This window comes from Lytechinus pictus, chromosome 15, assembly GCF_037042905.1.
Source record: "Lytechinus pictus isolate F3 Inbred chromosome 15, Lp3.0, whole genome shotgun sequence".
NCBI lineage: Eukaryota > Metazoa > Echinodermata > Echinoidea > Temnopleuroida > Toxopneustidae > Lytechinus > Lytechinus pictus.
Genome location: NC_087259.1, coordinates 10,773,044 through 10,797,023, shown reverse-complemented (window position 1 = coordinate 10,797,023; position 23,980 = coordinate 10,773,044). Strand labels below are relative to the sequence as shown.

Below are 23,980 nucleotides of genomic sequence, written 5' to 3'. Positions count from 1 at the left end.
GGAGTTCACCGGGAAAATAAAACAAACGGGAAAAAGACAAAAAAGGGGAGAAATAAGGAAAGGGCAAGGAAGTGAAAATAAAGAGGAACAGGGGGAAAGGAAAGGGAAAGGGGAAAAGGAAAGGGGAAAAGGAAATTAGGGAAAGGGAAAATAAAACTAAGGAAAAAAAATAAAAAGGGAAAACGGAAAGAAAACGAGGAAAAGAAGAAAAGAAGAACATGTGTGAAAGATAAAAAGCGGGAAATGGAGGTAGAATGGAATGAGCCAAAATCTAAATTGGAAAATAAAGAAAAGGGACAAGATAAAACTACCGGGATGCCGAGGATTGACGATATAATTATCATCATAAACTTGCTAAATCTCCAAAGCTACCGGGGGCTCTGTCCAAGATCCCGTGCAATGGGGGCTCTTCATCTGTAACCTGTAACCTTTATAAGGGCTCTATACAGCATTATATACGGGCAATACGGCCCCTGTATGAACCCTTCCTGCATTGAACTTTGCGTTTAAGCACTGGCGTACCGGGGGTTCCACAGCCAATGGGAAATAAAAGAAAATAAAGGAGGCAGCGAAATGAGACGAATGAAAAAAAATATACGACATGATATTTGCTATGATGTAAAAATCTATCACATAATTAGAATTTCATTTCAAATAAAAGCCATTTTTCTTTCTGGCTCGCTTCGCTCGCTGGCGACTGTACAAATTTTCCCACATTTGCTATGGTGTGTCCCCTCAAAATATTTACGCAACTGCATTGAATTTATGTGTTGTGTGAAAGCTATATAGATAAACACGCAATATGATTAAAATTAGTGGCCATCTGTAAGGTTTAAAATGGCTTTAATATCAAGAGGTTCCGGGTCTCCGCCCCGGATCCCACCCACGTAGTTGCTCTGTTGTATGGATGAGTTTGGACCATGGCCCCCAAAAGTTCTACAACCAAAACAAACAGCAAAAAGGGAGGAAAGACAGAAAAGCAAAGGAAAAGTGTATTATATTTTTCTGAATATCACGTCAAAATCTAGTGTTAGATTCTCATGAAAAGGTGATTTTTTTTTTATCTCGCTCGCTCGGTACTTTAATATATTAAGCTACTATAATTGCCACACGCGCCATACTGGGCCCCCTTTGAGCATATAGAGCTTCGCCCTGATGCGCACAATCATAACAAAATTCCTATTCACCGTGGCGTACAAAAAAGGGAGAAGGGAGAAATATGATATTATCTTTTTTAACATTATGTAAAATATCTATCACAAAATTTGATTTTTGTTATAAAAATGTCAAAATTTCGCTCGCTCGCATTTTTATTTTTTGCCCGATACACCATATCACCCCCTCAAAATTTTTGCCTCATGCCTGTTCCATGATATGACCGGGAAATTTTTGGCTCTTGCCCCCCCCCCCCCCCCCCCCCCCCCACCTGGCCACCAACCCCTGTTACGCCCCTGACTGTTTAGTGTCAAAAATATAAAGCTGAATTGTCGATCGTCTTTAAGAAATTTCCCGCTTTCGTTAGCGCAGTTTGACCCAGCATCATCACAAGAAAGGTCAATTCTGGCACCTGCTTGTGTAGGCTTCCACTGCGAGAGCAAATTTAATGGCGTTTCAAAACTCAACTGTGTTCAATATCGCATTCGTATTGCCGAAGGTCATAAAATCTGAGCTGATCGCGTTTACAAACACAAAGTCCTTTTCAACGTTTAAATTTTCCACTGAATCGTGATTTGAAAGACGTTTACTTTTATAAACGGGGATGGAGGAAACATCGAACACACCCTTTGTTTTCTCACTATATCCGCGTTTTGTAATTACTTTTTCAATCATGATTCATTCTGCCGTTTGAATTTGGAAACCGACATATTGTACACACCCTTACTATCTTACGGTGTCACGTCTTCAAACAAAAACCCATTTTAAACAGATCAGAGCAATTATTTCTTTATAAATGAAAACAATATTCCTATGCATGGTGATCGATAAAAAGATAATTCTAAGATCGTTATAAATTATGATATCATAAGCTAAAACATGCATGTCAGCAGTCTCACGATCCCATCTTCAATTATGGAAAATGTGCTGTTTAAATATATGATTTGTATTTTTTGTGTTCAATTCACAAGTTCAGGACTGGGATAATTATATATACATACATATCAGGGGCCGCGGAAGCCGGGGGGGGGGGGGCTTCAGCCCCCCTCCTTTTTTTCCAAAATCGTGTACAAAAACGTAAAAATTACCATATGATTGTGATTGTTTGCATGGTAAGCCCCCACTTTGATTTTATATATATATATATATATATATATATATATATTTTTTTTTTTTTTTTATCTTAGTGTAATCCTTCTGTTCTGTACCCTTTGTTACACATTATTTACTTTGTTGTTATTACGATTTTATTTGTATGGTTTTGTTCTATTTTGTTTGTTTCAATGCATTATAGGCCTGATGAAGGCCCCACTGGCCGAAAGCTCGCAATAAAAGAGATACTTGGAAGCTACGTCTAGCGTTAATGCTTGATTTATTTACGCCTATATATATATATATATATATATATATATATATATATATATATATATATATATATATAAATGTGTAAAGTTATACATGTACAACAGCTTTGGCAACTCTTTTATTTAAATATTGTAAAGAAATGGATGAAGAGAACAATGGTAGGCGTAGCTTAAATCAAGGTTCCCCAGAGCTATCTACCCTTTGGAAAAATTGGTGATGCCGAAAAAATGTCTCTGCCGGGAATCGAACCCGGGCCCCCAGCTTTGAACGCCGGTGCCTTAACCACTAGACCACAGAGACGGGTTAGTGGCTAGGGCGACCCCGATCCGACTGACCGTCAGATAGACAGATTTTCGACACTATACCAATTATAATTTCCTTTGTCGGGTGAAGGTGGGTTTCGAGCAATGACAAGCCGCCATGCTTCAGCTGGATCAAAGCTATTGCTTTGATACAGTACACGGGTTCGATTCCCGGCAGAGACATTTTTTCGGCATCACCAATTTTTCCAAAGGGTAGATAGCTCTGGGGAACCTTGATTTAAGCTACGCCTACCATTGTTCTCTTCATCCATTTCTTTACAATATATATATATATATATATATATATATATATATATATGTATATGTATATATATATCTCTAAAAACATTTTCATGTCTAAAGAAGATAGCTTAGCGAGCTAATAGCCTATGTAGGCTATCTTTATTCAATATTAAGCTGCATTTGGGTTGCTCTTTGTTGCGGTTTGGAGCTGTATAGATATATCATGTTCATTTCATTTCATTTCGTTTATTTACATTTCCAACATTTACAATAATGACTTGGTTTCAATGTAGCAGTTTGGGGCAGGCACAATCGTGATTATACGGCAATCTAAATTTCCATTTTGACGATCGGACGAACAGCAAGAAAAGGGTGCATTGGAACCAGCCATAGGCATGAATTTTGTTGTTACAGCTCGGAATGTACATACTAGTAGCGTTCTTCTTTGAGGAGCATGCTAGTGAAGATATACCCCTCTCGCCCCCTCCCCCTCTCAATCTTCTCCCTCTCCATGTTTCTCTCTATCGCTTTCTATTCATTACCATCTCCCACCCCCCCTCCCATTTTTGGTCGGGGGGGGGGGGGCTGCATGGGGAAAGCCTACCACTCTGGCCGCTCACGCCATTGCATGGGAACTGTTGATTGTGAGTACTTGATATTCATCTGGACAATGACGGATCCAGCCCCCACCTCCTTTAGAGGCATAAAAATAATTAATCGTAATAGGATATGTCGGGCATTCGCAGTATAGAACTCTTTACGTGAAGCAAATCACCTTTATTCGGGAGTGAAGACTTTTTTCCTTCTTGTTTCGGCTTCTCACAATGCTTCTCAACAGCCCCCCCCCCCCTTCATTCCTGCCAGATCCCCCCTGCCCCTGGAGACCTGCCAATCCCCGGCGGAGTGATTCTTTCTATATCCCTGGATGTGACATTATAGGTTACAATGTATTACCAACTAAAATCACGACATATGGTGGTGGAGGGAGGGGGGGGGGGCTCTGCATGCCTACAGAATTTAATAATAAAAACTACTTTTATGTGGCAAATTTCCCTAACTCGTACTCGATCCTTCAACTACAATCCAAAAACCGTCAGTCAAATTTTCTCCATGCTTATTCTTGAAATAATTCTTGCGTAGCCCCCCCCCCCCCAATCGAAAATGTTTGTTTACCGAGGCCTCTCCAAAAAATCAAATTACTAATTAGTTATGATTATCAGATAAAAAGATATATAGGCCTATATCTACAAACTTTGTACCACTCGATCTACATAGAACCAGATTTTAGTAAACAAATAATCATCATGATTATGTTTTCTACGTTGCCTCCATCAATAAATTATTCATTTCAGTTTCGTGTGCAGGCGTTGATATTTATGCATGTAACTAATTTACAAGTTTATATAAAGCAGTCATATAACTGCAAGTAGTGTTATATAAACTGCTAAGGCCTTGAAAAAGGCGAGAAGGTTCTGTAAAAACTTCGTCGAGCAGCTTGGCAAAATCTGAGGATGAGGATGAACACTTCGGCATTTTTCTGGATCGTTACCGTAGTAACGTTTCTTGTGAATTCAGGCAAGGATGTTGAATTTTTATTTTATTTTTTTATCGTACTGGAAGGAAAACAATGACACACTGTATCGCAGTGTATATAAGTGCAGCTTGTACGTAATGTGCTCACAGTGGATTCTGTAAATTATTTCTGGACCTAAAACGTTCGAATTTAACAGAGTAAAGATTTCACAACCAAAAAAAATTTATGTAAAAAGGGCATGTATCGGCGAAAAGTAATTTTCTGATTATTATGTCAAAATCTGTTACAAAATTAAGTATATATATTTCATGTCATTAAATTGTCCATTTTGTAATAGTGAACGTTTGTCAATTTCATTTATCAATGACTACATTAAATCCTGTCTTTGGGTCAATTTTAATTTTCATACTTTTATATAGAATTTTTTCTAATAATTATGATACTTCGCTTTCGCGCTCCTTATTTTCATCAATTTGTACAGAGGCTGATTTCATTCAATAATACATTTTGTGTTTTTTTATTTATTAATATTTTGTCAATTTTATTTTCTTTTTACCAATACACTTGTCATTCTAATGAAAACTTCTTATGTGTGTATTATTAAGCAGATTGGTGTTATCTTCCGACAACCCTACTTATTTTCATATACAATATAATGATGTAGACCTACCCTATTTCATGATATCTCTCCAGGTAATGCATTTCAGTGTGGTAACGGTCCATCTATCGATGACCAGAACGTTTGCGACTTCAAACAGGATTGCTCTGACGGCTCAGACGAGACAACATGCCGTGAGTTTATTTTCATTTTACATATAGACACAGTGGCGGTGACCAAGGGGGGGGGGCGACCGTAAGGCGAGGTATTTTTTTAATTGACAAGTAGGGCTTGACCTACAGTTAAACGGCCAAAAATTATTTTATTCAATCTTATTCTTCCACTTCTCCCCCCCCCCCCCCGTTCCACGATTTGTATAATTATACTACTTAAAAATCACAGTGGTGGTTGTCCCCTGACCCCCCCCCCCCCGCCCATTCATGACGACGCCCCTGTACAGACCAATCCGCAATACAAGTTGGTCAGTACCGTCAGGTAGAAAAGCAAGGAATGCAAATTTCTCCCTTTCATTCTTCTCCTTCTCCGGCCTCTAATTTCCCCTTCCCCTCTCCTTCTAGTACTCTTATCATTCTTAGCAAGATAATAGTGGAGAGTAGTAGAAGTAATGGTAAGATTAGTCCTACATATAGTAGTTAGTAGTAGTAATAATAGTAGTAGTATAGTAGTATAGTAGTAGTAGTAGTAGTGGTAGTAGTAGTAGCAGCCGTAGTAGCAGTAGAAGCAGCAGTAGTAGTAGTAGTAGTAGTAGTAGAAGTGGTCGCCAGGAGTAGTGGTAACGGTCACTGGCGTACAGATGGGGGCCATGCCCCACCCCCCAAAAAAAATAATAAGATACACAAAAAGAAAAGAAGAAAGGGTAACGAAAACGGGTAAAATATTTTTATTTTATGAATATTATGTTAATATATATAAAAAAACGTAGATTTTTTTTGTTTTAAAGAAGGTTACTCACTTAACTGGCTCGCTCTCAACTTAAGTAATTTTGCCGCGCACGCCATGTTTGGGCCCCTCAATTGTTTTTAACCATACGCCACTGGTGGTGGTGGTCTTGGAATTAAATTTAATTCGATGCAAAATAATGATGAATGTGTACGAAAAATTATGTCGACCTTTGTTTCAGTGAGAGCACTACAGTGTGTATAAAAAAAATTAAAATTTTAAACAAATCCTAAAATCCTATAAAATGATTATGATTGTAATATCCTAAAGTGTTTGTTTTATATATGCATCTGTATATTGGTATACACACCTCTTTAAACGAATGACGATATGGTTCCCCTCAACAAAATATTTCCTGTTGAGTGAGCACGTACTTTTAAAAGTTCATGTAAAACTATTTGCACAAAAGTTGGAAATAGTTGTATCGATAAAAGTAAACGATTATCATGTAGAACCATGGACTTTAGCTTAGAAGATTGATATGAAGCTGCCCCTTTTCCCTTTCTTAAGTGTTTCCTTGCCTCCTCAAAACACTCAATCGAAACCACTGCCCCCCCCCCCCTACCCCAAACATCCTTTTCTTCGCATTTATTCCCGGTCATGCCTGGGGAAAGTGTGGAGAAAAAAAAAGTAAACTGCCCTTAAATGACAAAACGTAATTATAAACAAGCTGGAGATGTCTGAATTTTTGTTTGTTTACATTGATTTGTTTAACTTAATATCCTCAGACCCTAAACCCAAACACTAAACGTTATGTTTACCTATTGGGTTAAAATGTTCATTCGGGTAGCAAAGTTGTAGGCTCATACAGTTTTTCTCTTTCACTTCCATTAACTAAATATGCAACTGATATAATGAGAAATGCACAGCACGGTCAGTTTGTTTTTCGCCCATTACACGTGCTGTCTGCGAGCTATACAAAAAATGGATAGCGATCACCCAAGCGTAACATTATGTAAAAATTACTTTCATCTGATATATCAGAACAAAGCACAAGAATGTATATGGGAAAATATCTCAATTAAAAAACATATATTTTTAAGGAGTTTTTAAAGTGTGAACTTTTTTATTGATACGAATAACAGGGAATATTGCATATTTGGGTGAAAATATAGAGAATTTTAAAAAGCTATATATCATATAAAGTGGGCGTATTCAGCGGAGTAGCCAATATGATATAGGCCTATTCATAGCTTAATTGCAAATTTATCAGTCGAGATGAATTATCAGACTATGTTGATATAATTATTGAGATGTTATCTTGAATCTCCGACTCTCTGGACTTTGATCAAGCTCTTGAAACAGTACTTGAGATATTAATCATAAATAATTGACATTACATTGCTATACCCTTTAAATATACCCCAGGTACCCAATTAAATCTTATTGAATTAGTAACGGCTTAAGGGACCTAACATGGTTAGTGTGCCGCAGGGGCGGATCCAGGATTTACCTTGGAGATGCATGTATACATGCAATAATACATGCAATAATAATAGCAGTAGTAGTATAGTAGTATAAGTAGTATAAGTATAAGTAGTAGTAGTAGTAGTCGACGTAGTAGTAATAGTAGTAGTAATAGTAGTAGTAGTAGTAGTAGTAGTAGTAGTAGTAGTAGTAGTAATAGTAATAATAGTAATGATAACAATAACAATGGTAATAATAAAAATAATAATAATAGTGTCACGTGGGAGTGACTTTTTTCAAAACTATTTACCTACTGCTGCTTGACACCAAATAAGAAATACGTAATACTGATAAATAGATTATTAAAATATTTAAGCAAATCTCTTAAATCATTGTTGTTTCCTTTTGATTTGTTTTACAATAAATTGTACATGAAAATATACATGAATATTGATAACAAAATATAACTTAACTTAACAATAATTGTTAACTAAAGCCCCCATCATCTCTTCTGGCCTAACATGCCCCACTCGGCCCTGGTGGTCGGTCCAGTTCCTGGCGTCGGCAGCTTGCGATGTCTCTTCCACTCGGCCTCGGCCTCCGCAGACAGTGTTGCCCCTTGATGATTGATGAGTAGCCCCCATATCAGAGAGATGTGTGGCTTCAACGAATTAGTGGACGAGATCGAGCCCCCAATGATGACATGAATTTTGACGAATCATGTCGGTGGAGAACTGGCAGCAGCTGGGGTCGTTTTCTCGTCACCGACGTAGTCCCTCAGTTTTAACTTCGACTGCCTATACTAACATCTGTGGTCTATTCTAGCTTAGGTGGTTCTCCCTGAATTACTGAAATTAACCTTCTAATATACCCTACCGTTACTAGGACTATCTGTAAGATTTCTATAAAGTAATTCAAAGAATTTCAATAACAGATGAGTGCATAAAGCAACACATTCTTATTAATAAAAGACGCTTCCTGTGCATCTGTACACCTACATTCATCAATGCTAGAGCACTGTATTGGATATCTATGACAGCTGTATGAAAATGCTTCACCTAATAAGAAATATTTCTAACACCTGTACAAAATATAACATCAACCTGGTACACTTGTACTCTAAAGGGGGGGGGGGGGGTATCAAACGTTTCCAACGCTTGCTTTTGAAATATTCAAAACATGTACATGCTTGTCTATAAGCCTACCCTAACCTGGATCAAGTAAATATGTTTAACACATGTTAAACTTTAACTGAAACATATCTATAATTAAATTTCTTTCCTGACAAATAGTAATAATAATAATAAGAGGGGTGCAGTGATGTCCAATTACCCCCCCCCCCCCATCCGCGCCTGTGTGTATGTGGGGGGGGGGGCGAGTGACTCTATAATGTAATTGGATTGGAGAGGGGAGGAGTCCGAGTGGTCGGGTCAAGACAAACATATCACGTACACTTATACTACTGAGGTACACACACCCACGCACACACCCATACACACACTCAAAGAAAAATGCAATGGGTCGTTGTATAATCCATCATTCTTTGAAATTACAGCATTGAAAACGGCAGCACGAGATACATTACGCCGGGGTTATATTAAGTGCACTTCTAAATATTAGTAGATTATTTCTAGATATATTGCGCAATACATTATCATATGTTCTCCTGAAATGAACTTTTTTTTAAATAGTATATGCTTTTAAAAAAATCAGAAGAATATATAGGAAAAGGGGGAACGGGGGAGAAATGTGAGTGGTCAGAGTGAAGTTAAAGTAACAAAAACAAACAATATCGGGACCAATTTAACGATACCGACGATACATTATTCGGTATGAGGAATGTGTAGTTGGGATTCGCTACTTCGTTAAGATCAATACTGCAGCTAGGCTCTACTGTCTTGCGTTTGATGTTTTCTTACGACTTCTTTCCGTATTCCGTTTTGAAATATTTACACATATTGAATTTTCATAATATTTAGTCATTGAATTAGATTAAAAAAAAAAAACACCAAAGTAATTGAGATGGTATACAGGTAAAAGTGGTACGGGTATTACAAATTCATAAATACGGTCATAGGATTAGATTTAGGAAACAGTAATTGTAGCGGTTTAGATATTGAATGAAATTATTCAACTATGAGTATGAAAACTCTATAGCAGTCGAGGGCTGAATTAGATTAAATATGTTAAAGCCACTAATTGTGACATATGGTACATAATTTATGTTGCATATTTACAAATGCAATTGTAGTAATTAAATCAAAGAATACAGCACTGTATTCGTTAGAAACAACTTTAAAATACACACAAACATTTCTACTTCATAAAACTTTTTCGAGCCATCTTGACTTTAGGAACGGCCGGTGATCCTATTTGGTGGTATATGATATTCACCCTTAAATGTTCATTGGTAATTTTCTTTTAGCGCATAGGAAAGGTTCACCAGTCGTTCTTAAAGTCGCTATTAGCTAACGAACAGCTTAATGAAACACCCACCTGAACATCATGATCAGTGTCATTATAATTGTGCCAATGCCAATATGATTCCACTCCGTCATAAAAATCAAACATAAGAAATTACAAGAGAAAAATCATGGCCATCATGATGATCATCGTTATTTGTCTTTTAGCTATAGGCCTACTCTTTTAAAATAGGCATGTTGACATTGATTGCCAAGGATAATTTGTCAACTATTAGTTTTCTCCCTCGTTTGCAATGTATTTTATTAATTTATCTCTTAACTCTTTTTGTACAGGGTATATTGTTTGGATGAGTGGTATACGTTGTAACCATTGTACTTCAGTTTCTGGACTGTTAAAATTATTTTCTTAATAAAGTCCTTCCATCAAGAAATCAATCGGTCAGTCACTGAATAAATCACTCACGCACCACGCAACGCAATCACATGGGCGTAGACTGGTTTGAGCACTAGCGTACCTACGGGGGGGGCAGAGGGGGCAGTCTGTCCCCCCTGACGAGCCACAACCCATGCAAAGGACGTATCTCTGCCCCCCTGACGAGCTTGAAAGACCTTTTTTGCACCCCCTGACGAGCTTGAAGACCTTTATTGCCCCCCCCCCTGACGAGCTTGAAGCTCTTTTTTTTTTTTTTGTGCTTGTCAAATTTTTTTCTGGTACGAAATCCTTCATTTGTGAATGAAGACCTTTTTTTTTTTTTGCTTGTCAAATTTTTTGGCGGACGGTTTTGCCCCCCCCCCCTGTGAAAAATCCTAGGTACGCCACTGGGTTTGAGCATTGGGAGTTGCACATCTTGGGGAGGTGGAACTAAAGTTTGGAAAATCTCCTGTTGAAAGCAGAAGAAGTGGTACAAATTTTTCTTTTGCTTGCCTGTGTCGGAACTCCTCTGCGTCAGCGGAAGGGTGCACGTGCACCCACTGTGCAACACCAGCCTATATGCACTTGAATCAATCATTCAATCAATCAATCAATCATTCTGTCAGTCAGTGTTTATACCCCGTCTTTGTGTATCCTGACATGTAGTATATCTAGACAAGACAATTTCATCAATTCTGCAGACAAATTCTTTTTGTTATTGAAAGGTAATGTTGGACAATTAAAATACAAAACCATATATGCAAATATCTTGCGGCGGAATCCAAGAAAAAAAGGATAAGATTTCATTTCAGATTTCAGATTTTGGAATTTGTTTATATCTCATAAGCACCTATCACGTATGTTTAAGGGAGGACACGAGAAAGGAGGAACTAATAAAACTAGGCTTGTGTAATCGTTTAATTATCTTATTCTTTTAAATTGTTCTTTTTCTTTGACATATTCCAGCGGCTTCATGCAACTTCGACTCACCAGATCTGTGCTACTGGACCCAAGACGAGGGTGACGACATCGACTGGACTTGGTTTGATGTAGACACGATATGGCATGAGTACAAAGGACCGGTTACAGATCACACCACACAAACTTCAGCAGGTAATACAAAGATTTTCTTTTATTTCACCTCGTCTTAGTTTATTGATTTATATAACGTTTAGGAACGTTATTCTTGGAAACCATGAAACCTGTTTTGTGTTTTTATAAGACGCTCCAAATTGTTTTATGCTAACAAAACAGAATTTCTATTATGTATCATGGACACTAACAACATCTGACTCTTTAATTGCCGTTTGTTCTACACCCAATGGGTGTCATGCCACATGGGTCCCATGGTCCCACTCCGTTTGATTACTGCCATTTAAACCATTTAACATTTTGTCCAATTTTCAGAGAGGCTATACCTAGTTCTCCGTCTAATACTCATTTGCCAGGTCAAAACACTCTTCTAAATCGGTAACCGTTTAACATGAACCAAATATTCATTTGACAAATTTATTTAAAAAAAAGTAGAACGGTAGGTTCTCGTTTGAAACCTTCCATTAATAATCTTAAGAGCGGTGATGTTAACATTTTCACAGGGCCCTGTCCACGGAGGATCATTCTATTGTTACTGGGGGTGCTGAGCATTGTCGGCACCCCCAGTAACAATAGATAATCCTCCGTGGCCAGGTGCATGCATTTTCATATCTTCTTATTTTTTTTTTACAATATGCGCCTCGGAACAGGCCACTACATGTTTGTCGACGGTACAACATCAAGCATTAAGCAAAAGGCCCGGCTTATAAGCCCTGTTTTCAAGATGGCGCCCAGGGGCTGTACGTTCTACATGTGGTTCTACATGTTCGGCCCTGAATACGGCGACCTGAGAGTGAAACTTCTGGACGAGAGTGGCGAGAGTCGCGTGACCAAAGCTCTGGATAATGCGTTGCAGTACAACAACTGGTACGAATGGGAGTCCCAGATCCCAACGTGCACCGAAAACTTTCAAGTGAGTCATATAAGGTAGCCTGCGTGGCAAAAGTGGTAAGGAGAATCCCTATATTGCGTTGAGAGCGCCATGAAAGAGATGTGGCAAGGCTGTGCGGCGGGGCCAAAACGTTCTGAACAGACACAGCTTTGGAGTTGCGAGGCATTGTGAGGTATCAAACCCCTCCAGAACTCCAAAACTATGTCTTTTAAAAAAGAACTATCCGGCGCCACTGGCAAGGGCTATTTCCTTGCAAGATGGATTAAGGAATATTAAATGTGATTCGCATGGGACATCGAAGTGCCATATCTCGATGAAGTATCAGGTGGAGGGTACAGGCCTACTCCCAACCCACTTTTACTTCGCGACCTAGAGCCTTAACAGTATTCGTGCAATGTGGTATAGGTAATAATTATGATAGGCCCGTCATTAGACCTTTGCTCCAGACGTACCATAGCAACCGACTCCAGACCGACAAAAGCTATTAATTACCACGTTAACGTTATAAACAATGCCAAGCCATCAGTCGGATTGGAGCCATGCAGTTCCGTGGGTGTGACCAGTTGCATGCATACGTTCTTCCTTATTAATTCATCTCATGGCAAAGAAGTGTGTAGTAATATATGAGGGGTTGTATTATTTTAAAGATTCATTTCCTTCTAGAATCCCTATGTCGTATCACACCATTTGTATATTCTGTATTCTCAAGGTTGTGGTGGAGTCCAAAGACAAGCTTCAGGTTCCTACGGAGAGTGGTTTTGCTCTTGACGATGTATCGTTTGTAGACTGTGAGTTCCCGGATCAGATGCCCGTCGGTCAGTGTCCTCAAAGTTCCAGGCAGTGCAACACTGGGGAGTGCTACCCGATAAAACAACACTGCGATATGGAGCTAAATTGCTGCGATGGAACTGATGAAGCGAACTGCGGTAAGAAAGCTGTAGGGATGGCGCAGGAAAGACTATAAAATCACACAGTGGGTTCACATGGTTCCATGGCATTTACGCCGGCGACAATTGCTCCGCTGCAAATTCCACACATTAATCAAATGGCCAACTTCAACCATGGATTTGACACTATACCTACCGTAAAACGTAACATAAAATTCTATTGCAACCCTACCCCTTACCCTACATCTTAGACGAAATTAAGCACAGAGCAATTTCCGTTGGAGCAAATGTGTCACTGTTCACAGTGTGTTCACACAGTGGACTATGTAAAGATGTTAATTCACGATGTTAAAATGCTCAAATTATGTTCTGTAAAGATATTTTTGCCCCATCATAAGGACCCCCGAATGTTTGAGTGTTCACAGTGTGACCAAACCTAAAGTGTGGGCTATGTGGGCTATGTGAGAATACGTTTCACACCGTTAGAATACTCAAATTCAATAGTTTCAAAGTGATTAGCATTGTGTGTCGCACTGTAGGACACTTATGTTCCTTGCATCAGGGATGGAAAAGGGTGGGTGAAGGCAGAAGGCGGGTTTTATTTTTTTCACGTGTAATCACCAGAATAAATCAAGTTGGAGAGTGATGGAAGCGTAAGCTTAGTTGGAAGACGATGTATTCTGTGGGCTTTATCGTAGAGTAGAAAAAATAGAGTAGAAAAGAGCTTGTAAACTTGCCTATAGTGTCGTCTTGTGGTACCTCCCACCTCCGGAATAGTCAATCTTGCTCCCAATAAACCTCAATGGTTGTGAGGGTGTGTGAGTATGAGGTTGGGTTTTTGTGACTGTGTGGTGGGGTGTTTTGCCTTTCAGCTATTTTTTGATCGTCTATATGCTCAGTTACAGTAGAATCATAGCGAGTTTTCGCAATCGCAACGGAGACGGAATATAGCAAATGCATGCATTGAGAGTGCCCGTCAGATAACCATGAATAGCTGGGAGGTCGATCTTTGTCGAAAACTGGTGATTTGTCCAGAGTCATGGACGAAGCTGCTGTTTTGATTCACCGATTTTCGACGAAGACTGTCTTCTAATAAAGAGGCTTTTGACAATACCATAGACTCTCTACGTTCTAGAAAGCGTCTATGCAGTGATTGTGAAAGCTCCTTGTTGGGTTAAAGGGATACACAAGACTGAAGACATATAGAGTAAAAGCAATCAAAACACTGACGACTTTCATTGAAAATTGGACTAGGAATTACAAAGTTATGATACTTTGATTTTTTCCATTATTTCTGTGGAACAGTTGTATGCATATCATCATGTATGCATATCATCATGAATATGCAAAGAGCCCGCTGATCGTGTCATACCCCCCCCCCCATTCATTATTTCATGATTTATGGTATAAAACTATGTTTATTTAATTATTGTCATCCAAAAAATTCAAATAAGATTGACTTCTAATCTCCGTGGTAAGATGATTATTGCTGAAACCTATTTCGTTACAAGGGTGACGTTTTACACTCATGTGTAAATGAAAATATGGAACAATTTCATATACATGTATAAAATCTTTAAAATACAAGTGGAGATACATGACCTCATTAACGCACCTAATGCAATTTCAGGACGGGATGGATAAAGCTGTTTTGAAAATGTTGCTAAACTCTACGATTAACCTTTCAGTTGTTTGCATGTTTGATTAATTTGGATATCATTATTTTAAATCTGGAGTGCCCCTATAAGCACCTGGTTTGAATGTTATTCCTCTAGATACGCCACTGTTTCACCAAAACTATCTTGGTATATTTCAGATATACAGGGCTATTCGTCGTGTGACTTTGAGAATGGACTATGTGACTGGCAACAGCTTCTCAATGATGACTTCGATTGGACATGGCAACAAGGTGGTACGCCGGACAACTGGCGGCGAACAGGTCCACAGTACGACCATACAACGGGCACCGTTGAAGGTATGAATCTTTGTCAACGTCAGAAGGAAACGGGGCGACGCTATCATAGGGGGCAGTGGGCGGCCAACCCCCGTTATGTTTCAAGTTGTGTAACTTGTAAAAGTCGAGGGGTGATGAGAGGAAGAAAAAAAAGGGAATGAAGGAGAAAGAATACTATACATGTAGTAAACGAGAGCATTGTTTTCCAAAACCCAACAATTCAATCGCAAATCAAGAACCTTCAGGTTTTCTAGCCCTGTCAAAATAGTCTGGCACCAACCCTAAATAGAAATTGAATCAGTAGACGGTCGAATTACAATGTTATTGATTGATGTTAATTATCTTACTTCCGAAATAGAATTAACAAATACACCAGTTATATGAAAAATGCAAACGAGATGTCGAAATAACAACGATTAAGAAGAAAGTCTGCCGTTCTATTTTCAAATGGCATTAAGACGTAGGCATATCCCCACTTGTTCTTTTGTTTTTTATTATATGAAATTAGGTTTATTCTAAATTTTCCTACCAAGAACTAAAACAATTTGACAACTGATTAAATCATTAGTTATTTCTTGCTGCAACTTATTTCATTATAATGGAGACCCATCACATACACATTATGAAAAATGAAACAACTATGATTTCATGTAATAACATAAGAAAAAGGGAAGTAGGGATGTGACATCATGAACCCACGTAATGAATATGCATGAAGACATGCCTAGAATTGTTTCACTGGAATAATACAAATCTTTAAAATTCAATAACTTTGTTATTTGTTACCCAATTTTGATGAAATTTTCAGCATTTTGCTCTGTGAATTTTACTCTATTTACTTAGCTATTAATATTTTCAGCCCGGAGCATCCCTTTAATCAATATTGACAACTACGATATTAGGGAGCATCAATTCGCTCCACCACGCACGACGGATTCGGGAACATAGAAAATGTATTGTCAAGTGCCCTTCATGACAATGAGGTCTTTGTCGAAAGTTGGTGAATCGAAACAATAGATTTTTCTTGAACCCTGGACCCATATCTGCAATTTTTCATTAGCTCTGCCGTTCCGAGTCACCATTTTTTCGACAAAGACTTCTCAGCTGTTCATTGGGATTTGACTTGCATTTACTTTACATTTGCAGTGTTTTTGAAAACGTTCTGCGTGGCGGTGCGAAAACTCTGTACTATCCTTTGAATTTGTTTCATCATCTTATAGGATGGTACGTGTATACCGAGTCTAGCGAAAGGAGGAGAAATGGAGATAGAGCCGTCATGGTCAGCTTCCCGATCGTTGGCGTGACATCTGGAAAAGATTGTGATGTGAGTCCACTGGGTTTAGTCTATCACTGCCTTTAAGAGGGGCGTATGTGTGTGTGTGTGTGTGTGCACGTGTGTAGTAGAGGTGCCGTGGCCGAGTGGTCTAAGGCGCCTGGCTATACATGGAAAGTCCGGGGTCGATCCCCGGCCTCGGCACCTATGCCCGTGAGCAAGGCATTTAATCTACAATGCTCTTTTATCCTGCCTTCAAATAAATGGAAATGCTATATGTATTATTGTTAACTAGGTGTGCACTTGTTTAAACAAAAAAAGTGTACGCGTGGGTGTATGAGGGATGGTCTGCAGGGGTGTGTGTGTGTAATTGTTTTTTTTTCTATAAAGAGCGATATCGATCAAATAGTAGACTGTGCATGTGGGGTTTGTTTACTTTCTATTTTTTCATTCTCCACCAAGCAACTTCGCGAAACTGAGATTCTTACGACATCCTGGAGATTGTCTCGTATAGTCGGTCATGCATGCAAAGATACATATGAAAATGGCGCCAAAGTATGCGGGACGAACAGCCCTATCAAGACATATCAATAAATCAACGATTGAATCGTCATACTTCAGAAAAGACAACTTCAAACCAATTAGCCATTTTTCTGACTCCCTCTGTCATGTCTGTATAGGCCTGGGACCGACCTTTAACGTCACCACCCATTGTGGCTGTTTCATATAAAGCTGTCCATTCGTGACTTTACCCACGAATTGAATATGTTCTTATAGTGCTTATCTATAGTGAACGGGGCCCTGCCACCCTTACCCATGATAAATCAACGGGAAAATACTTTATATATAGTATAATTTCTATGGGGGTAGTGCACCCGCCTCCACTATGGTCAATCCAAGGGAGTTTTTCATGAAGGGACTTGACGGAAGTTTTATCCGACAGTTACCATAGGAACTGTGCTTCTCAGCCAATCAAAATCAAGGAAAGATGTCGGGCATCACATCTTGCCGGATCAAAATTTTGATTGAAACGCCTCCCTGGATTCAAACCTGAGTGTGGCGTTATGTCTTAAAACCTTAATGTAATTTGTAATTACATTTATTCACCAATGAAGGTACGATTCTTCTACCACATGGAGGGCCAGGGGATCGGGACTTTGAATGTTTACACCCGGACAGCCATCAATGGACCGTTAACTCTCCTTTGGTCCCAAGATAGGCAGACCGGTGAGCAGTGGAACTACCAGAACTTGGAGCTGAATGAAGAAAGTGACTTCCAGGTAAATATTAAAACGGTGGGATTTTGAAATGACGTACAGAGTAACCACAACACTGTTTTTCCTTAATACAACGCAATTTACTTCATAAACTGTAAAGTAGCGTTTAAAAGTTTCATGGTTAAAATCTTAAACAACAAAATCCATCTTTAATATTCAATCCTCAATAAATTCAGTATGGTTTGTTAAACTATTAAACAACTACCTTAAATTTCATATATTAATAGCGTTGTATCAAATTTGAACAGCCGTTTTACGGTTTTGAAAAAAAAGGTGATACATTTTGATGAAAACATATATGACATAATGATACATATTGCTGATATGGGTCAATAGTGTATACAGAATACGAGGGGGTTGGCTTGGTGTCCGTTACCGAGAAAAAAAAGAACAACAAAAACGAGAAATGAAAGGGAAAGCAAAAATATGGCATAAAATTATTAATATGATAATTATCCCATACGTACTATTACGCCCCATAAAAAAATGATTCTTAATGATTTGAATCGTTTTGGTTTGACATAGATAGAATTCTTTCACAATTTTTCAGTCTATTAAGATAAGTTTACTGAGTTGCATTATGAATGCATTCATCGTGCATGGTTTAATGTCCTAATATAACAACCTAGAATAAAAACTCGCCATATTGGATTAAAATTTTGATATAACGAATATCCATAAACGTAAACCCGCACTTTACCGCACAAAATAACTATGTACATACCGAAACCGACAACAAATTAAATTTGTAATTCATATTAATATTATTACATCATATTTTAGGTTGTGTTTGAAGGTGTAATCGGCTACACTGCTGAGAGTGACATAGGACTGGATGACATTAGCTTCACACCTGATTGCGTAAGAGGGAATAGTCTACCAGAAGTTTCCACTCCAGATGGAGGTAAATCAGCGGCTTCTCGAGGAGCGCGTTTGCCGACACCAGTCGGCTGTTACTGTTAGACCACCACCAACCGTATAACTTGCACGGTATCACAACATCTACTCTCCACTGCTCATCTACTCATCGCTTCCTGGAGTACACAACTCAACTTCTATTCTTATCTGCTGATCTGAACATACGCTCACTGCCACTGGTACTCAACTGATCATGGTTGCCAGGACTTTTCAACTCATCTACTCATCGCTTGCTGGAATTTTCAACCGATCTCAACTCATCTACTCTATACTGCTCATTTACTCATCGATTCCTGGAGTACCATGCTCATCTCAATTCATGTCAACTGCTCATCTACACTGTCCATCTACTCATCGCCACCCAACGATCTACGCATCGCGGCCAGGACTTGGTGAACTCATCATAACTCACCTATAATTGTCAAAATTTAAACGTTGCCGTTCTTCTTTACTCATCGTGGTCAGAACTTCTCAACTCAAATACTCTGCAAAGCTCATCTCTCCATTGCTTCCCTGAGTCTTTGAACTCTTCTTAACTCATCTACGTACACTGCGCTGCATATACCTATTGTTTCCTTGACTAATCAAGTCATTTACTCTTCTCATTTGCATATCAACTCACCTCATCTCAACTCATCTACTCTCCACTGCAGGCGCGATTCTAGACTAATTTTTTTTGGGGGGGTGGGAGGGGGGCTTCTGGGGGCTTGAAAAAGTGCTCGACGTTGGTTTTTTCAATAAAATGAAAATGACCTATTGTGATTAGCCTTATACACACCAAACAACTAGTCCCCCTCCTATAAAAAATATTTCTAATATCGTGCGACGGAGCGTGGCGACCGAGCGATTTTGTTTTCAAAATGCTTGAGAATTTTTCATCTATATTATGCATCAGGGCCTGATTGGTGTTGCAGATATAGATGAGGGCATTTAATGATAAGGGGGGGGGGAGGTTGTGTTAATTTTTACTCTCTCCTGAGGCATTTGGTAAGACTCTGAACGTGAAAGGTATAATAAAGAACATGGCAAGAGATTGGATTTTAATATCAATGACACCTCTTAAAATATATACGAGGGAATGTGGTAACCAGTGAAGTGAAACCTAGCAAATGGAGTACTTTATGATCTTTACAAATAAATGTAGGCCTACACCTTCAACATCGTTAAATTACTAAAATGGGATACTCATTCAACATTTATAAAGGCTGCAAAAAACGGCCTAATGATAACACAAAGGTACACGCATAGGGCCTATTGTAGAGAGTAGAGTCAAATCATTCTACATCTTGCTTCTATCATGGGGTAGGGGGCGATCGCCATGAAAATATTGGGGATTCGGCAAACATATTGATTTGCCCTGCCCAATAATTCTGACAGATTGAAAAGTTTAAGAATCCATTGCAAAAATGAGTTTGACAAACATCTGAAATTGGTATAAAACTATCAGACTTGACATGAAAATTAAACAGAATACTGCAAACTTTTTGGTGAGTTTCACGTGCAAAATTCTGCATTATAATTTGGCGCGCAGAGCGCGCCGAAATATTTTGGACATTGTCTTTACCACCTCACGCCATCCAAAACATGGATCAGCACTACCGACTCTAAACTATATGTTTTCAATAAGTTTAGCCTCTATCAGCATGATCAGGGAGTATATAGCGACATAGACATTTTCTAAAGAAGAATATCCTAAAGAATGATACAAATTTGGAGCGCTTTGACAAAACACGACAGGTTTGGAGTTTAAACTTCAATTTTATGGCATTTTGTTGTGGTTGAAGTATACAGAGGGATGTTAATTTGGAAAAAAAAAAGTTGCAAGGCAGTTTACTATAGCCTATTGCAGGAGATTATTGATTTCTTATATTCGCACTTTAAGGGAGCATTAATGTATTCTTCATTTAGATGACATTTTGCGAGGGACCGTTTAGCGACCGAGCGAGAAAATGTTATAATTTGAATATTATAAACTTTGATTTTAGAGCACTTGACGACATGAATGGAATACTGTATCAATCAATTATATAGGCCTTTGCATATAGGACCTAAATAAACACAACATCAAAAGTAAGTCCCCCCCCCCCCCTCCCCTAAAGAACCCCATCAAATCATCCAGTATAACAAGTCATTCAAGTTGAAACAAGCATGGGATATAGCTAGGGTTGTTGGTGTTTATTTCGAAAATAAGCGACATCCGTGACTTAACGGCTGAGTGAGCACAGCATTTTGCTGTATTTGAAAATGCGTCATTTTCTGTTTGCGTTGTGCTCATTCAGCCGTTAAGTCACGGATAGCTCTTATTTTCGAGAATCTGATTCTTAAAGGACAAGTCCACACCAACAAAAAGTTGATTTGAATAAAAAGAGAAAAATCCATCAAGCATAACACTGAAAATTTCATCAAAATCGGATGTAAAATAAGAAGGTTATGACATTTTAAAGTTTTGCTTAATTTCACAAAACAGTTATTTGCACATCCTGGCTGGTATGCAAATGAGGAGACTATGACATCGTCCACTCACGTTTTCTTTTGTATTTTATTATATGAAATATTCTCATTTTCTCCTCATTGTCAAGTGATACAATGATTAATTCCTCCCCGAACATGTGGAATTAGCGTTGTTTAATACTATATGGTTCAGTCAAGTTCTTGGTCCTTATTTTCAAATCTATAAAAATTGAAATATTGTATAATTCAAACAATAAAAAACAAAAGAAATAGTGAGTGATGGACATCATCGACTGACTCACTTAGTTGTGCATATCACTGTTTTTTGAAAAATAAGCAAAACTTAAAATGCAATAACTTTCTTATTTTACATCCGATTTTGATGTAATTTTCAGTGTTATGCTAGTTTGATTTTTCCCTTTTTATTCAAATCTACATTTTTCTGGGGTGGACTTGACCTTTAACAACTTTAGCTATATCCCATGCTTGGTTTCAACTTGAATAATTTGTTATACTGGCAGATTTGATGGGATTCTTTAGGGTGAACTTACGTTTGATGTTGTGTTTATATACTTTTGTTTCTTTGTGGTCATTTTTTTCGTGGGGGGGGGGGGGGGGCTTCAGTCTGCTCACGTAAACTGCTCAACTAAACATCGATGTTTATCTGCCGCTACTCAATGATCTGATGATTGCCATGACTTGGGCAACTCATCTTTACTCATCTACTCGCAGCTTCTTAACTACAAGTTGCGGTTCACCTACTTTCAGACATTCTCATCTACTGTCCAATGCTCATCTAAACTCATCGATGTCAGACTTTGAAACTAACCTCAACTCATCTACTTTTCTGCTCCACGCTATCCAATCTCATCTGGTTTGCTACTAAAAAAGAATTGACCTTATAATAATAATAATAATAATAATAATAATAATAATAGCCAATTTTTATAAAGCACTTTTCCCAGAATGGCCCAAAGCGCGTTACAGCATATTATTACCCCGGTCATTGGATTCATTTCAATCCCGCACGAAAAGTGCACAATTTCCACTCCCTGGGGAGCATTCCTTGCATTCATCGCAGCCTCATAATGGTGCTGGCAAAATCAAACATACAATATCTTTCGCATCCTACCGGGTACCCATTTAGCACCTGGGTCGAGAGTGGCAAAGTGTGGATTAACGCCTTGCCAAAGGACGCTAGACCGCGGTGGGATTCGAACACACGACCCTCTCTTTACAAGGCGAGAGTCAGAACCACTACACCACGGCTCTTCCACCTTATATCATCCAAAACAAATTTCACCCTCCTCTTTTCTAAATCGCCTTTCAATTTCCATTCTTATCACTCCATATCCAACAGCCAAATTCAACCTCGTATTTTTGCATTTCCAAAGAAACAATACAAAAATTAGATAGCTTACATGCAATAGCATAAATGAGAATAAAATCCACCAAAAAAACATTACTTGTGTAATGTGGCCCACATTAAAAAAATTGCCACTTTAAAGGATAAATCCACTAAAAAAAGTCGATTTGAATGAAATGGATCAAGCATAACAATGACAATCGCTCTAATCGAAATTGGATGTAAAATGAGAAAGTTATCACATTTTAAGGTGTCGCTCATGTTTTGCTTATATGCACAAAACAGTTATAATAATAAACAACACGAGTAATACAAAAATGAATGAGCTGTATCACCCACTCACTATTTCTTTTTATTTTGTTATATCAGAATATGGTATATTTCGTTTTTGCGGATTATAATGTTTAAAGAAAAATATTTTTCACAAATAGTGAGTGGGTGACGTCACATGATCTTTATTTGCGTAACCACCAAATGAACATGTAAAAATTAAAATGTCATTAACTTTAAAATTCTTCATCCGATTTTCATGGGTTTTCTACGTTAAAATAGCTTGAGTTTTTCTTTCTATTCAAGTAAATTTTAATTTCGTTGAGGTGGACTTTCCCTCTAACCATAAGGTCAGGCACCTTCAAGTCTGACCGCATAAACCGTAACAGGTCTTAGTTTGAAGCCTAACACAAAATAGAGTAAAATACACATCCATAATATGTTAACATCATTGGGAATATTGAACAAACACATTGGATTTGACATCGATGTAAGGAGCTTGGTGTGGTCTACGGAGGCTTTAATATGTCATTGAGGTGACGAGATGGCGACGTGCGTTATAAAGGCGAGTTGTAACCTTGTTATTTTGACACGGGGAGATATGATATTGTATGAAGTCGACTTACAGAAAGTTGATCTCTTATAGATATAGCTTTTTTCATTTTCAGATTATGTACCTAGGTCACTAATTTTTAATTACTATTATTTGATATATATCTTTTTCGACAAAATGTTTTCTCGTTATACGCTTGGAGATTTACTCTCGGAGAGTGATATAAAGTGCTTACCATTACAATTGCGTGTTTACGAGAAAATCGATTTTCAATGCAATTGATGTATAAACGTATTTTCTTCTTTTTCTCCTTTGCCATTTCTCATTTAGTATTTTGTATTCCCGAAGAGCTGCCATGCAATGGGAATACTTGTATTGATCGAGCCAAGTATTGCGACTTTAAACAGGATTGTGGAGAGGAAAACGAGGATGAAAGAGATTGCCGTAAGTCTGTTTCCATCATCGCCTTTTAACTTGAGACATTTCAACGGGGCCTCGCTTTGAATGTGGAAAGGGGAGTGTGAAGCCCAAGAATGCGGTCATTTTACCATGGAAAAAGGCTTTCAATAAACCAGAACTTTGGACGCTCGTACATTTATATTGACCAAGTATTTCATTAGTCTTCAATGGTTTTTCAGAAAGAACAAA

The 23,980-nt window shown here is 38.3% G+C and overlaps 1 protein-coding gene across 1 annotated transcript in view; it reads left to right on the top strand.

Annotated features, from left to right (window-relative positions):
• Window positions 1–4,410: 4,410 nt before the first annotated feature.
• Window positions 4,411–23,980, top strand: part of LOC129277255 (MAM and LDL-receptor class A domain-containing protein 1-like) — a 39,973-nt gene continuing 20,403 nt past the window's right edge. Inside the window, exons 1-10 of the mRNA XM_064110741.1 lie at window positions 4,411–4,640; window positions 5,293–5,391; window positions 11,366–11,512; window positions 12,142–12,404; window positions 13,093–13,309; window positions 15,087–15,245; window positions 16,445–16,548; window positions 17,613–17,777; window positions 18,558–18,678; window positions 23,663–23,776. Of these exons, the coding sequence (XP_063966811.1) occupies window positions 4,577–4,640; window positions 5,293–5,391; window positions 11,366–11,512; window positions 12,142–12,404; window positions 13,093–13,309; window positions 15,087–15,245; window positions 16,445–16,548; window positions 17,613–17,777; window positions 18,558–18,678; window positions 23,663–23,776 (1,453 nt within the window). The 5' untranslated portion in view covers window positions 4,411–4,576. The remainder of the gene's footprint in view (window positions 4,641–5,292; window positions 5,392–11,365; window positions 11,513–12,141; window positions 12,405–13,092; window positions 13,310–15,086; window positions 15,246–16,444; window positions 16,549–17,612; window positions 17,778–18,557; window positions 18,679–23,662; window positions 23,777–23,980) is intronic.